This window comes from Platalea leucorodia (assembly GCF_965183815.1).
Source record: "Platalea leucorodia genome assembly, chromosome: 3".
Taxonomy (NCBI): Eukaryota; Metazoa; Chordata; class Aves; order Pelecaniformes; family Threskiornithidae; genus Platalea; species Platalea leucorodia.
Window position 1 is genome coordinate 104,846,394 of NC_138825.1, and position 15,381 is coordinate 104,861,774.

General features: G+C 35.3%; 1 protein-coding gene across 1 annotated transcript in view; it reads right to left on the bottom strand.

The window, feature by feature from the left end:
- The window catches only part of MYOM2 (myomesin 2), a 76,646-nt gene that overhangs the window by 14,718 nt on the left and 46,547 nt on the right, over positions 1-15,381 (bottom strand). Inside the window, exons 21-30 of the mRNA XM_082307724.1 lie at positions 13,345-13,523; positions 13,061-13,175; positions 12,308-12,464; positions 12,097-12,203; positions 10,061-10,105; positions 9,450-9,586; positions 5,682-5,826; positions 5,510-5,569; positions 3,936-4,003; positions 46-159 (exon numbers count right to left, since the gene is read on the bottom strand). Coding sequence (XP_082163850.1) covers positions 46-159; positions 3,936-4,003; positions 5,510-5,569; positions 5,682-5,826; positions 9,450-9,586; positions 10,061-10,105; positions 12,097-12,203; positions 12,308-12,464; positions 13,061-13,175; positions 13,345-13,523 — 1,127 coding nt within the window. The remainder of the gene's footprint in view (positions 1-45; positions 160-3,935; positions 4,004-5,509; positions 5,570-5,681; positions 5,827-9,449; positions 9,587-10,060; positions 10,106-12,096; positions 12,204-12,307; positions 12,465-13,060; positions 13,176-13,344; positions 13,524-15,381) is intronic.

A 15,381-nucleotide genomic window follows, 5' to 3' on the forward strand; every position in this document is an offset into this window, starting at 1 on the left:
TGTCAAGCAGAAGCTGTCATTTCTAATCAGTAGGTGATACTGTACCCTGGGAATACTGAGGTGACATTCTCCCTTCTGCAGATCAGGCACCTCATCGACGTCAATCCCAGAACCATCCTTATACCACTTGAAAACAGTCTCCTTCTTTGTGTTCGCGACCTGTACAACAGAAAAGGCACATAAGCCTGGCTATGTCCTGAAGAAAGGTATCATACTGTAGGTAGTCACACAGGTACTTTCAAGATAAGCAGCCAATTTTTTTATAACACATGTCAAACAAAGCTAAGTAAAAAAACAATTTCAACCAAGTCCTACTAAGCAAATCTAAGTCCTATGGTATTTATTTGCAGCACAGAACTGGTCAGAAGTATACAGCTTCCAGCTTCAGAGCCCTGTCAAATCCTTAAAGGCAATCCTGTCAATCTGTTCCCTTAAAGGGTTTTACGCCCTTGCTATGTGGTTGTAGTTTGTCTGGAGATATTTGTGAGAAGTATCTTTGAAATTAGAACAGCTGAACTCTCCTTTTTCTTTTTGTGTCTGCCATGCGTCTCCAGAGAACTGTAACACAGAACTTAGGCCCTATCTTAGAGAGTCTTCATCCAATTTGCAGATTTATCCCAGCTACCTAAGCAATGTCTTTCAGGGCTAAACTGCAGAGAGTAACTGAAATTACTATTCTGAAAGCATTTGAGACTTCAAAATTGCGAGCTGCACCAGAAATCCTTTTTTTCTACTACATTATGTCCTATGGGAAGTACAAAGACTTGAGGAATCCTGCAAATTGGAGTCTCTCCCAACACAAAGGGGCTTAACAACATAGTGCAAATGCAGAGAAGTTGCTTGAAAGCCAGAATTTTGCTGTAGTAGCAGCAGTTCATCTAAGCAATGCGTAAATAGACTACAGCTATACCTCAAGTACTGCTATAATTTTGAAATATAAATTGTGTATGGGTGATGCTTAAAGTATCGCTGGATGAATGAACTCAAACTGTGAATTCAAAGAAGCTAAAAGCCCAGGTCTTTTAGAAATCCTGGCAATATATTTTATTTTTCTCCCTTTCAACAACACTATGGTTTATTTGACATCACTATCTCTATACCCTTCTAAAAATCACAAAAATGCAATGGTATTTCCATGCATAGCCTGAATTCCCAGTCAGCACGGCTTTGGTAGAAGGACAGAGCTGGCAGGACATTTCTCAGTCCCCAGGCAGTTGCTTTAAAAAGCTTTCTTAAAAAAGAACTGAACAAATGGATAGAGGGCAGCCCAAAAGTTAATACAGATCTGCAATAGTTTTCAAGTGACTTGCTTGGAGGAAAAAACATGCACCAATTTCTAACCCTTTCACATTAGAGAAGTCATTCCATAGATGAACAGCTCTATGAAAGCTTTCTATAGAGGTGACTAGACAAATAGGAGGGCCTCCTATACTGATTCCTGGACATGTCTATAAAACCTGCTCAAATTAATCACATATATTGCTGCTTAATAACCAGTGTAGTTGCTATGGATCTCTGACAGAGTATTTGAGATCACACAACCTGGCCCAAAGCAATGCGTTGCTTGAGAAAAGTGAGCAGCACTTTACATTTACCAGTAACTACAAAGTGGCTATTCCTGGAGTCACATGACATGAGTGGCAATTTTACTTGAACAAAGCCTGAAGGAACAAGCCTTTAATGGCCTTCAACAATTTTTCATCAAAAACTGTTAGCACTCAATCTGACAAGAAATAGACTGAGTTTCAGACACATGCAATTTGCAGTGCTGAAGTTATTTCATGTTGACATTTACTATGAAAAGTTACCTTTTTTGCTGTTTAGTCACACACTAAAAATGTTGCTTTTAACAGACACAGTACAAATAAGGGTCAAAGTTATGCAAAAGCAGGTAGCTTCTGAACATTTTGAAATTTAAAAGTACTTGGAGAAATATTATAGTAGATTCTGGCATATGAAGAAAAATAAACACATAATAAAAACCAAACACCATCAAATTCTCATTCAGAGGGACAAACATGTCCCACTGGCATGCAGGGGCTACAATACCAAGAACAAGGTCATCAATCCCAGCTATTTCAGAATTAAATACTAAGTCAATCAAAAGTCAATCAGGTCCAATCACATATAGAAAATAAGTGGTACGTGAAGTATCGTGTATTACTTTTTATATTCTCTTTTATGACACAATCCATATTTGTTCATTATTACTGTTATGGACCTGGATCATACAGTCAGTCCTCTGCCCTACACAAGCTTCCAGTTGGCCTGGTTTCCTAACTCCCCTATTTCATGCCATGGCCTTTGAGAAAGTCAAAGCAAAAAGCCCTCTCTTACAGGTAATTCCTTCATGTTATCCCAGGCTCTTTCAAGAGATGAAAACACTCATGACAATTATTTTTGCACAGGAGCACTAAACAGAGCCTAGAAGAGGCCTGGGCCAAGTGCTATGATATGGCCTAGGGAGGCAGAGATTGTGCCTTGAATGTTTTTTATTATCACAGCAATAGCCTAGGGCAGCCACACTTCTAACTTGAATGCCAGGTATCTGAAGTTCGTAGGACAAATCCAGGCTTTATTGTTCAAACTCTTCCTATGTACAACTATCAGTTAAACAGGCACAAACAACAGTACCATGTGAACCTAATGGCCAGTCACATACTAACAGTAACAAACATTATAAGGTCAACGGCATACTTAAAATGATGAGTGTGCAAACAGCTCACATCCTAGATTTCATTTACATAAAATGTTCTGACCTTATGAACAAGAAGTACACGGGTGAAAAGCATATAATCAGACACTCAGCCTTTCACAGTTTCAGTGGTATAAACAGGCTCGATAGTCAATGAAAAGAAGGATAATTTCAGATTAATTTGTAGAGAATTAACACTAGTATAACTGGTTCAGCAACATTTAATTCCCCATGTGCATGAAAGGATAAGCAGGGTTCATGCCTGAGGCAAATGCATGTCGGGATTATAAAGTACTCCAGCTTTGCAGCTCAGTACCAGCAAAGGTACCATGTTAGCTAATGAGTGTTGAGCCCTAAAATGGGGGCACACAGAATGGCAGCTTCACCACCCAGGTCAGTTCTGCTGGGAATATGTTGAGGTTAAAGGTCTCCTAATTAGTGAGCAGAAAAAAATGAAGAAAAACAATCCCAGAAATGTGCATGTAAATTGCTCATAATGAATGATTCAAGTTAGTCTAATTAAAAGCCAAAAACTTATTCAAAAGAAGTGGAGAAAATTAATACAAAAGAGTCCATATTACAGGAAAAGGCAATGAAGAAGAGTTTGATGCCTGTTGAATTCAATTAACTCAGTTATTCAGACTTCTAATTAGTCACTCTAGAAGAGCAAGAAAAATGAAAATATATCAGTTTAGAATGGCATATAAAGATGTTAATAGCAGAAGTTACTCTCAATTCCATGCACATTAGCATTAGTTAAGATTCAAAAGTCATTAGCCAAATATAATAAAAATCATGTTTTATAACTTTAATTCTAGAAGTCTTTGTTGCGTGTTTGGTTACAGTTGATTAAATAACAGATGCTTTGGTAGACAAACCTCCAAATCAGAAAATGGTGAGGAAAGACTTTGAACTTTGGCTTTTTGTGGCTATTTTTTGAGGAAGAAGTACCGTTAAGGGATGAATATTTTGTTTAAATTATTTGTATGGCTCACTATTATTATAAAGAATTGGATCACCTAACACATTTAGAAATGTCCTGTAATTTTTTTTGTTTTAATGAAGACTACTGCTGAAGAGTAGTAAGACAGAAATTTTGATTTTAAATATTTCTAAATAATAAAAAAAGTTTTCATATGAAACTTTTAATTTTAAAAATATCAAAATCTTTCCTCATATTTTCCTACCTCCATTTTTAATCAATACAGTTGAACTAATTATTCCAAGTATATTTCCTCACCTTACAAGCAAGTAAAACTTCACATTCCTCTGTAACTTTCCAATACAAAAACTCGGAGAAGTGAGGACCTAAGAAACAAAATTGTCTTAAAGCATATGTTGTAGAAAGAAGAGTATCAGAGAGATCCAGTGAAAGAAAGAAAAAGGATGACAATTCTATTATAACATCCTTACACAAGAATGTTGAGAGGCAACGCCTGAACTACCCATGCACTAGAAGGAAAATCCTGCAGTAAGTTTTTATCATATTGACCCAGGTGTCTACAGTACAGCTTAGAAACCTGAGGCTCATCTCTGTTTGTATGATAAGTCATGTAATATTCAAAAATGTAAAACAGCGAGACAAATTAGTTTACTAAACATGTTTATGCCCAATTGCCAACTAAGCACAGGAAAGAAACAGAGTAGCTACAAAAAAGTGTACAAACAATGTATTTAGTGCAAAGAGAACTGGAGAATAAAAAAATGTATCCAAATACCCCATTAAATGTTCAAAGCAAAAATCCCTTGCTAGACATTATTTGTCTAAATTATATAAAGTTAAAAAATGCATTAAGCATTACAAGCAAAACAGGAAATATTCCTTTTCCCCACTGAGGTTCCAAACCTGCAAAAATATATATCCTTAAGTAAATTTACTGACATACATGGCCTTTTCAAAGTCATTGTGGTTACTTATGTCAGTAAATTTATATGTTTTAGTGTCTGCAGGATCAGGGCCCATAATTGCAATATCCAGACCTGGGAGGCAGCAAAGTCCCAGACTTTCACTTAAATCATTGAGAACTAAAGGATCTTGTGAGTTTATGCTGTAAGCGGTATAATTTCTTTCCTTAATCTAGCAAAAAAAATTCCCCCCCCTGCAGAAAAAATAGAAAATAATAGAATCACATTGCTTATGTAGACAATTTTACCTAAGCTATTTGGAATAAATGCTTTTAATTATTATTGTTACTTTCATCCTAGAAGCCATGTTCTTGCCAAGTGAAAATTACAAACTAGAGCTTAAAATCAATTTTTTAAGGATTTCACAGTGATAGAATTCTGAATTAGGTATCCAATAGTAATTCTTACTTTCAGTTGCAAACAAAGTCAATAACCAGTATATAACAAACTCTGTAACTGTATAGGAACTATGCAACAAATATACATTTAATTCCTGGAATTTTGCCTGGACAGAAACCACAGGATCAGGTTTTTAATCTTCCTTGTCTGACACTATGCTGTCTACTCTTCTGTCAATTATATTGAAGGGACAATTTGTATGCTTAAAACTAAACATGCTGAAATGTTTTATTGGATCAGAGACTACAGAAGGCACACTTCTCATGAATATTGAGCAAAGATAACCTCTTGTAAGGACTCCCATTTTATTTCTCTATTTAGTGAAAGTTCTGTCACAACTTGCATGTGTCATATGACAATGTTGGAAAACAAGATCCAACAAGGGTTCAGTGTCTCCTCAAACTGTGCAACATACACATCTTCTAATGAAGTTGGAAGCACTTAGTATTCACCAGGAATGCATCATTAGCTGCAAACTGGGCCTAAAGTCACCAGTCTACTCTGTCTTACCTTGCTTCCTGAGAAATTCCTTTCGCTGGAGCTCAGACTCAGCCAATACTGCCTTGAATGCTAAATTTTAGAAGAGGCAAATGAAAAATGAGTTAATCACAAAATTACTCAAGGAATAATTGAAGTTCATTTCTTCATCAGAGTCAAAGTTTCAATGTTTCATTGAACATACCATCTCCAATGAGAACTAATGAAGACTGGTTCTTGGCCTTTCCATCTTGAATCTGTACTGTGTAGGTACCTTCATTGTCAATTGTAAATCGGTCCATCACCATTTCTATAATGCCACTTGAACGGTCACAATTTATTTTATGCCTCTGAAATAAACAAGTAATAACTTTATTCTAGTGTAATGTAAATTACTTATGATTCCCTATTGAATTAATCATGTTTTATATCCCTGCCTCTACACTCAAGCTTTTTCATGTCCTTTTAATTGTAAACTATGGAAACAGGGCTGTGCTTGAATTTACTGTTGTACAGCAAGATCCCAGTGGTGACAGAAACCTCTGTGTGCAGCTGCATTTGGAAACCTCCAGTCCTCATAATACAGCTGGTTTGGATTTTAAAATAATTGTTTATGGCACTATGATGCATGTTTGAAGAAGAGCCTACACAGCCATCCTTTATCTGCATTACAACTTCCAGTTCAACAAGGGGTTTTGCTAGGCTGAAGAACTATTCCTAGCAGAGCCCAGAAATAGCTGGAATTATTATATTTGTAGACACAAATGTGGATCTCCAAATAAATCCATCACAACAAATCCAAAAAGTCATCACTACTAAATATCTCTGAGACATATGTGGCAGCTCAATACTGGATCTTATTTTCTCACTAAAAAAAGTTTATTTAGGAAAGATATAATGCTTTACTCATCTAATGCTAGGTATTCTTTTCAAAGAACACTAAAGTGCAAGACTATGAGAGTAGTAACTTGTACAAAATCAGCAAAGCTTCTGGGAACTAAAAAGATCAACAAAGTCCATCAAAAGAGAATTAGAATTCTGTAAAGATATCTAGTTACCTACTAAGTGCTTGCAGAATACCCAAAACACCAAATATTGACTTGAATTCAAAGTTAAATATGCTTTTCACTGTTTGCGTCCTTTTTGTGTTTGCTTTCTGTTAAATATTCCAGAAAGATAAATTATTGGCAGGCATTGTCAAGGAAACAGAAAATTGCAAGCAAATATTGGACAATATTTGCAAAATATGTGTTTTGAATTAGCAGGCACTATTTTAGATACAAACACTTTTTACTAAGTAATATCCTCTTTCATTCAGTGAGTAACAACCATGAGGACTGTGTGTCCCACTAACAGTGACGTTTGAATCTCAACTAACAAATTCCTAAAATGAAGCAAAAATAATCCACAGAAGTTACTCGATGTATACTTTTAGGTAACCAATGTGACCAAGGATATTACACACTAACTTTTCTGTTCATGATGGGACAGAAAAGTAAATGTCATTATCTATAAGGAGTTCTATGCAGTAAATTATTATAGACCCTGTACTGTTAACAGGAGACATGATGCCTTATAAACAGAATGTTTTGATCAACCTTTTTATTGGACTCCAAGACTAGAAAAAGGTACCTAAAGCCAGGGGTAGATAAAGTTTAAGAAAGGGGAAGAAAGAAAGAAGGAAAAAAAAGCTAATAAAAATACCACTTATTAAACTCTCTGGGACCACTTCCTTAAGTGGAAGAACCTTTAAGTACTGATCCAAAATTAGTAGCAATGACCCCACAGATATATCTGCTTCAGCTTTGAGGGACACCTTCTGGCCAGCCTCAAGAACAGATTCACTGTTGTATGGACAACAAGCCTGGGAGAATAGTGTAGACATAGTCAAGATGTTTAGCATTCATTACTGGTACTTTCAAATGTACAAATAGCATTAGTTTAAATCTTAATGAATTAAACTGAAGAATGAAGAAAGAGAAAAGATAATGGAATTAACAAAGCAGTAGCCAACAGATTGATTAGGATAACAACTTATTAAATAAATGACTTAGAGGGAAGAGACTGAGGTATAACATCTATATAAAATAACAGGGCAAAAATGCCCATACAATTTGGATATGCACTTTCCCATAGTTCAAAGAAAGATATAATGTCAAAGAATAAGACAAGATTTAATTAATCAGGAAATTAAGTAGAAAAAATGCTTATGTAAGAGTTTGTCTGTAAGAGTTGAGGAGATAGGTCAGGTAGGTTAAAAAGAGAAGTTATAAACTTCACCAGAGTATCAAAAAGTGCGAATTCAAATTCTCGCTTGCAGTTTCTTGCCCACAGAGGTCAAGGACAACACTTGCATTCATTTCATGAGTTCTCAGGGAGAATGTTAAATTGAGATTTGCCAGAAGCAGAAAAAGAAGAGCAAGATGTATGTTTTAATCTGATCCTTTATCACACTTCTAGAATTTTTTTTATTTCTTGCTTTTTGGTAAAAAAAAAAAAAAAATTAAAAGATTAAAATGACAGCTAATTAAATGGGGCCCAGTTCATTCCATTCTCAGATTATTTTGAAATCTTACCGAAACCTTTCTCTGTTAGGACCTAGAAGGAAAAATTTATCGCTTCAGCCAATGTCAAGAATCAGACTACAATTCACCAGCATAACGGTCTATTGAACATGTTCAGTGACTGTAGCCCTGTCTCCAGGCAGGTTTTAGAGTGTAATTAGGCTTCTAACTATTGCCATTATGCAGCAAGATGAAGTTCAATGATTTTATGGGCACCATAAATACTAAGCTTTTATGTGACTTTCCACAAAAATATCATCAGTCTCCAAATGTAAATGTCACCTGTGGGTTACTAATTAAAGAGGTGAAATAATGCAGCTCCACTTCAAGACTCTCTCTGATGTCAACACTTCCAAAACATATGCGAGCTAAAAATAGCTCATTCTGTTCCACTAACATTGCCAAGACAGAATATTGTCATTTCAATACATCCTAGTCACTAATATTCAGGTTTTCAGTGCTACAGTTTATTACTTCTTAAAGTAAGAAAAACAGAGAAGTATTTTACTCAGAAACACTTCTTCTTCCACTTGTCAATACATAATTAAAGTAAATGCTCTTTGCTTTTCTGTGGTATAAAAGTGCTGATAAGCTTCTCTGGCCAAAACCAGGCTTTGCATCCTCAGGAATAAACTGAACCTTTCAAACAGCTGCATTAGAGGTGGATTCTTCACAGGAAAAGATATTTCCAGTGCTGTGATTTATGCCCGGTAGATGAACCGTACTCCAGCCCTGCAAAGGCATGACGTTGCTTTCTTCTCAGCCCAGTCTGACTACTTTTTTATGTCCCTTTCTATGAAAGGTCTATAAAAATGGAGGAAGCTGGTGGTCTGCCCTTTCATCTCCATGTAGCCATTCAATGCCCATTTAGTGTCTAGGCCAAAATTTAAAGAACAAACAGAAAGTGACACCATCTAAAAGTTTTATATTCATGACCATTGTTGCATTGTCAAGTGCCTCCCACATTATATGTAAAACTAGTAGCAGTAGCCTCAGAGGGTCTCTGGGAACAGCATGTCTTGCTGGTTTGGAGTCCAAAACTGTAGTTGAAGCAGCTTTTTTGTCTTGAGCTATTTTCCTAAAATATTTGTGCACTACTTTTACTCAGATGTGTTTGATACTCATCTGCGTGTAATTTCTCCATCTCTTTGGCTGTTGGGCCTCTAGCTACCCAAAATGAATACGGACTTCTGAGGGTTAAACTTTGCTTTCTTTTTTTGGTATGAATAGGCTCACCCTGCAACAGGAATCCCACACTGCAAAAATTATTCAAGTTAAATATTGGCATTCCTTTCAGGTGTTATCAGACCTTAACATGGTTTTAAGCAACTATAAAAACAGAATACCTATAAATGCATAAAGATTTATTAAACAAAATCACATATGTGTAGTACTCAATATGTACTTACATCACTGTTTTCAACTTCTTTATCATTAATAACGAATCTGAAGGTAGAACCTGGCGATAAACTTTCAGCTTGAATCCAGAAACGAACTTCTCCTTTCTCAAGAACTTCATAAGCTAATTCTGATTTCAGAGGTATTGCTGCAGAAAGAAAAGGAAGCAAAAGTCAATAATGTTTTTCTTTTTCCTTGTGAGAAAAAGGATTATTGTAGTAAAATATTAGTATCCTCTCCCTATTATTTACAGAATGCTGGATATAGAATAAATATTTTGCAGGGAAAAGACATCTAATTCAGTCTTTGGCTGACTTTTAAATTAATTTCTCAAAGGGAGAAAAGAATTTACATCTTATAGTTTCCACATTGTTTAAGGAATTGGCTAGTAGCAACCTAGAGTCTATTGTCAAAGTTAAACTTCAAAAGACTTTTAGGCAATGATGATTTTATTCAATGCAAACTCATATTCTTCTAAATGAATGGAAAGATAAGGCAGAAAGTTGTTCCATGAAAAATGAAGCTTCCGTTGTATCAGGAAGAACCTTTTTGGAACTCCGGTCATTAGTATGCAATTATATTTCTTTTAGAAGTATCAAATAGATTCAGATCTTCAACTTACTTGGATTCTTTATTTCATTGCTTAATGCCATCAAACGTTCTAACTCTGAAATTAAAAAAAATACTTATGTTTTAATTTATTCTGAAAAATACAGTCACAAAACAAGTGTCAAAGAAGGTACATATCAGCATCAGCAAATAATCTTCTTAAGTCTTATATGTGAAATACCCAACTCTCTTCAGAAAATGATGGCTAAAAAATAAGATCTAAGAAACTTAAAATTCTGATACATGGATTTAGCAAGTGTTCCTATTTCATGCATTTTCATGCACACTCTCATACGCAAAAGAATCTTAACAAGGGACGAAGCTTATTTTAAACTCTCTATGGGATTTAAATGAAAGATGGGAGACAATAAACAGTGTATGAGATTCCTTTATCTGCTGACTTCCTTTCTGATACTGTACCTGAAAAGCTTGTTTTACTGTGGCAGGAAATAAGACTGAGTGCAGGTTAGTCTGAAAAAGGTACAGAAAGTTCTATTTGATGCACTAAATTATCATGAAGGCTGCGTGAGAGTCTAAAAATCATTTTGTTAGATTTTCATACTAACCCTATTTGTCATATTAGTTACTAATAAAGATTTGGAAGATGAACATTACTGCTAATTCCAAATTTACAGATAATGTAAAAACCAGAGGAAATTAGCAAGAATTTATGACATGGTGAAGGATTTAGCAAAATTACGGGAGAGTTTATAGATTTTGAGGAAATAAGTGGGCAGTGAACTAATGGTTTTCAGTGCTAAGATACAAAATCTGACACTTGTGCAGGGATGCAGTGCAAATAAAAGTGTAATTTTGAGTGACAGATATGACCAGGGAAGCCATGGGCTAAATGTGGGATGGGAAACACCTTCAGTGCTCTTCTACAAAAAAGCCTTTGAAGGTAGAACTGACAGTGACAAGACATTCAGACAGGTTTGTGATGCTTCAAAACTAAGCCAAAGGGAAGTCCTCATGATCAAATACATATCTGTCTTTGCCTACAGTATTCATTGGAATATTAAAAATATTGCAATTAGATTCCCTAGAAGAAGCAGATACTGGTAATGACTAGGAGGCCACATAAATGGTCCATGTTCTGGAGAACCATATTTTTTGTGGCTGCACATGGATTTCTTCTTAACACCTACTTTGAATGGGAGGTTTGACATGGTTCACGCTGTGATAAGAGTCCTGCCTACTATCAGACTCACACTCAGTCTCATCTCCTCTCCTTAAATAAATGACTTACTTAGAAAGAGGTTAAGTAGACAGATTTTCATGCTTAAGGAACTGGGCCTAACAATTACAACCTGTGGACTGAGAAAGCAAAGTCCTCCCATTTGCCTTTCACCTCAGCACCTCTCAATGGTAAACCAAAGTCAGACTGAAGCAAATTATTGCAACTCCAATGAAACAAAATAGCAAATAAAGCAAATCTAATCTAAATTTAAGGCAAAGGATAATTTAACCCAATGTATTCAGATCTTGTTAAAACAACATCCTTTTTCTCACACTCTGCTCACTTATTCTCTGCATCTCAGTTACATGAAACTATATCTAAAGCCTCAAGGTCTGTCTCTATATTAGGCTCCTTGGTAAGCAGAGATCTGATGGTAGATTTACAGCTAACAGAGAACCAATTATTATAAGATGTGAAAGGCCATAAAGTCAAAGCACAGCAAAAGTGACATACTAGAGAAAGAGATTCACAAAACAGCAAAAAAAAAAAAAAAAATTTTCAGACATTTAACTGAAAGTGTAACAGATATTCACAAACAACATTATAGTCCCAGCATAAAGTAAACAATTCTAATTGGGCATATTCTTTATCTTTTTTTTAAAGAAAATACTGCCTTAAGTTATCCCAACTTTCATTATTGTGAAAATCAGAAAAATAATCACACAAAGCCTGTTGTGTGGTCTTTTTTGTTTTTCTTTAATCCATAGAAAAGAATGTGAGAGTTGTGGTGTTCTTTTTTTTTCTTGGACAATTTTTAGTGCAGTTGAGGTGATAAAATGAAGAAAGACTTGAGATGGTAAGGACCTTACCTTCATCATCCATAACGAAGCTGGATGAAACCCCATCGGTGTCACTAACTGAGATAGAGTAAGTTCCCAAGTCTGATTTATCAGGATTTTTGAAGTACAGCTTAGAACTAAAATCATGAATAAAGAAGGATATAATTAGCACGGTTTCTCACGTTACTGAGATTTTTAACAGGGCAAACTTCTAATAATTTGATAGACTGGCATGACTTACTGATTTCCTTCTGTTTCAATCTTAAACTTATCAGAATCATCAATCTCCTCATACGATTTACCCCACGCAAAATGAGATGCATCTGTAGCTTCTTTGCACTCAAAAGCCAGGTAAATATTACCCTCATCATCCACACCTGAAAAGATTTCTTTTGTTCCTGCAAAATAGGAATCAACTCAAATGTCAAGGCTGCATTTTTCTTTCGAGCTGCAATTCAGAAATTCCTAAAGCCCATGCAAATTTTGTCCATCTTCACTAACAGATACTGATCTAACTTGCAGATCTTGAAGCATGTTTATGTCATATGCTGACTCATCATCACATACTAGCAAGATTCTTACTCTACACAAAAAAAAAGGAATACTAAAAATAATAAATGCTTATTGAAAAACAAATCTATAAAATGGAACTGAATATAAGAAGACATGAACAGTTTAAGTAAATTCATTTTATTATCACTCTTGAAACTTTAATAAATTTTTTGTCATGTTTCTTTTCACTCATAGCGAGTAGCACCATTGTTTATGAGCATAAAAATTAAAATAACTGATTATCAAATATTTCCTGCAGTAAGTGAAGCAAAAAGTCTTAACAGTACCTCAATCCATATGATATTTTTCTTTAAGTTTTAAGGCTAAGAGCTTTCTAACTCTTGAAATACTTATCTGTGCTACCATATCAAATCAGACTAATTAAATTCACTTCTAAGTATTTCAGTATTTTAGAGGCAGAAGAGAGAAAGCAGTTCATTACCTGGCCGTGCCTCAACAAGCACTGGTTCAGATATCTCAGATGATTTGCCTACCCCAGCATCATTCACTGCACGAACTTTGAAAACATAGGTATGACCCTCATGTAAATCAGTGACCTTGAACAAGATAAAGAGCAAAGCCAATTTAAAAAATAATCTAAACTCTTTTGTTTACTTATACGAAGATGTTAGCAGAAGCCCAAGTTCAAATACACATCTTTGTTGTACTCAATCAGATGTTTTTAAAATTCAGTTTTGAATAAACACTAACTAAAGAAAATGTTACCTTAAAGTAGCGCTTTGAAGTAGGTTTTTCATTAGCAGTTATCCAGTCTTCTGTATCTACTTCCTTGTAGTCCACTAAATACCCAGTAATAGGGCTTTTGCCTTCATACACAGGAGCTTTCCACAGAAGAACCAGTGATGTATTTCTAACTTCACAAATCGTGAGATCATAGGCAGGACCTGAAATATTTCAAATATTGGAAGTTCACTTCAATATAATAAAGTTTTGCAAACTGGCCCTGTAGAGGCTGAAATGCACAACTTTAATTTTGTTTTGACTGTGTTTGCTTTCAAAAATCTCATCCTTTACAATAAACCTGGTATATGTGGTATTTAGGTCATTTTCCCCTCATGGCTGTATACAGCAATACCTGCTTTATGCAGTGAGCAACATTAGTATTCTGAAGCATACATTCTTAGCTAGGTCTCAGTAACTCCATTTTAAGAGAAAGTTATTCATGTGGAAAATCCATGCAGTTTAAAATTTTCCAACAAGTAACAGAGGTTTCTTGTCTATTATTTAATTCACCAGCCCCACATCAAAGTTGCTTCACTGAACCTGACTCAAGTTCACAATTTAGCATCAGGATTTTTATTTTTTGTTGGTATACATGAACCATGATCCTTCAGACTAATCCAAAACCCATTGACACCAGTGGACTTTGGATCAGGCTTCTCATTCCCTGACAGAAGAATTTTTCATTGTGAGTGGATAACAGTAGTCAAGAAGAACCTCTCAAGAGGATATCTGTTAGGAGAACTATTTATGCCAAAACCATCCTGATGCTCTATGAATAAGTGAGAGTTCATACCTTTGCGGCTATCAGGTTATGTTCTCCCTACTATACTTTCCTTCTCCTTCACTTAACTGTTCTAGTGCCACTCAGTTTAACTTGTAGCATATATTTTTTACTATATTCTTGATATTTATTTATACCAGTAGACTATAAAAGCATAATCATATCGGTTTTCTACCATGGTGAAAACACCCATGACAGAATACTGATATTCAGCCAAATAATGTATCTGGAAGCTTGCTACTTGTGCTTTAAATTTAGTGCAAGGAAACCTGAAAATACCTGAGACTTGGGGATTTTCTCAGTGTTGTCAGTTTGGCCTAATTCAAGATATTACTTTTCCCTACAGCATGTCTCACCATTTAAAATAAAGAAGAGTAGAAAAACCTTGCAAATAAACCTGATTGATTGCCATTCCAGCCTATATGATGTTAACCAGCCAAGAATGAACATGAAATTTGTAAAGGATGCTATTCAGCAAATATACAGTGAAAAACAAAAGAAAAATGTTTCTCCGTAGTGGATAAGCACATTTCAGAAAAGAAACATATAAGTATCTGTTGCAGATCTTATGAGGATAAATACTGGATTTCTCACAGAAAGACTGCAATTTTCAAGGAGTCTAAAGCCTTCTCTCAGGGCTTTTCAAAAATCCCAAACTAAATGTCTATATATCCACAGATAATTAAAATTCCACTGGCAGATGCACCTGCTAGAAATCTAGACAGTAGAAAAAAATGTGTAATGAAGTATGTTCTATTCTGAGGATTCTGAGACCACAGAGGTTTCATTTTTTTCAGTCATGTAAAATAATTCATTAGCTATCATTTCTAACTCACAGAGGCTCACAGAGATACCTAAGACTAGAGTTCTGCAGAAGGATGAAATAATTATGGGCTCTGGGCAAGGAATCCATCACTCACTCTGGAAATCCTGCAAGGGGTTTTGCCCTGTCTAAGGAAACCTGCCTTCCATATAAAAAGGTGGAAGAATATTTCTTTGACACTGGGAGTATATTGCAGTCACATTACATTAGTCTTCAGTATCTTAAGTCAGGGAAGAGGGTCAGCCTCTTTCTCCCAGTCTTAAATCTCAATTATTTAATTTCATTATTGCTAAGCCACTGCTTAAAAAATTATTCTAAAAATGGCTTGTGAAATATTTTAACAGGTTTGGTGATTTGGGGGAAAGGGAGTTGTTTCTGGTGTTTTTTTAAGCAGGAAGAATGCAATACTCTGTTC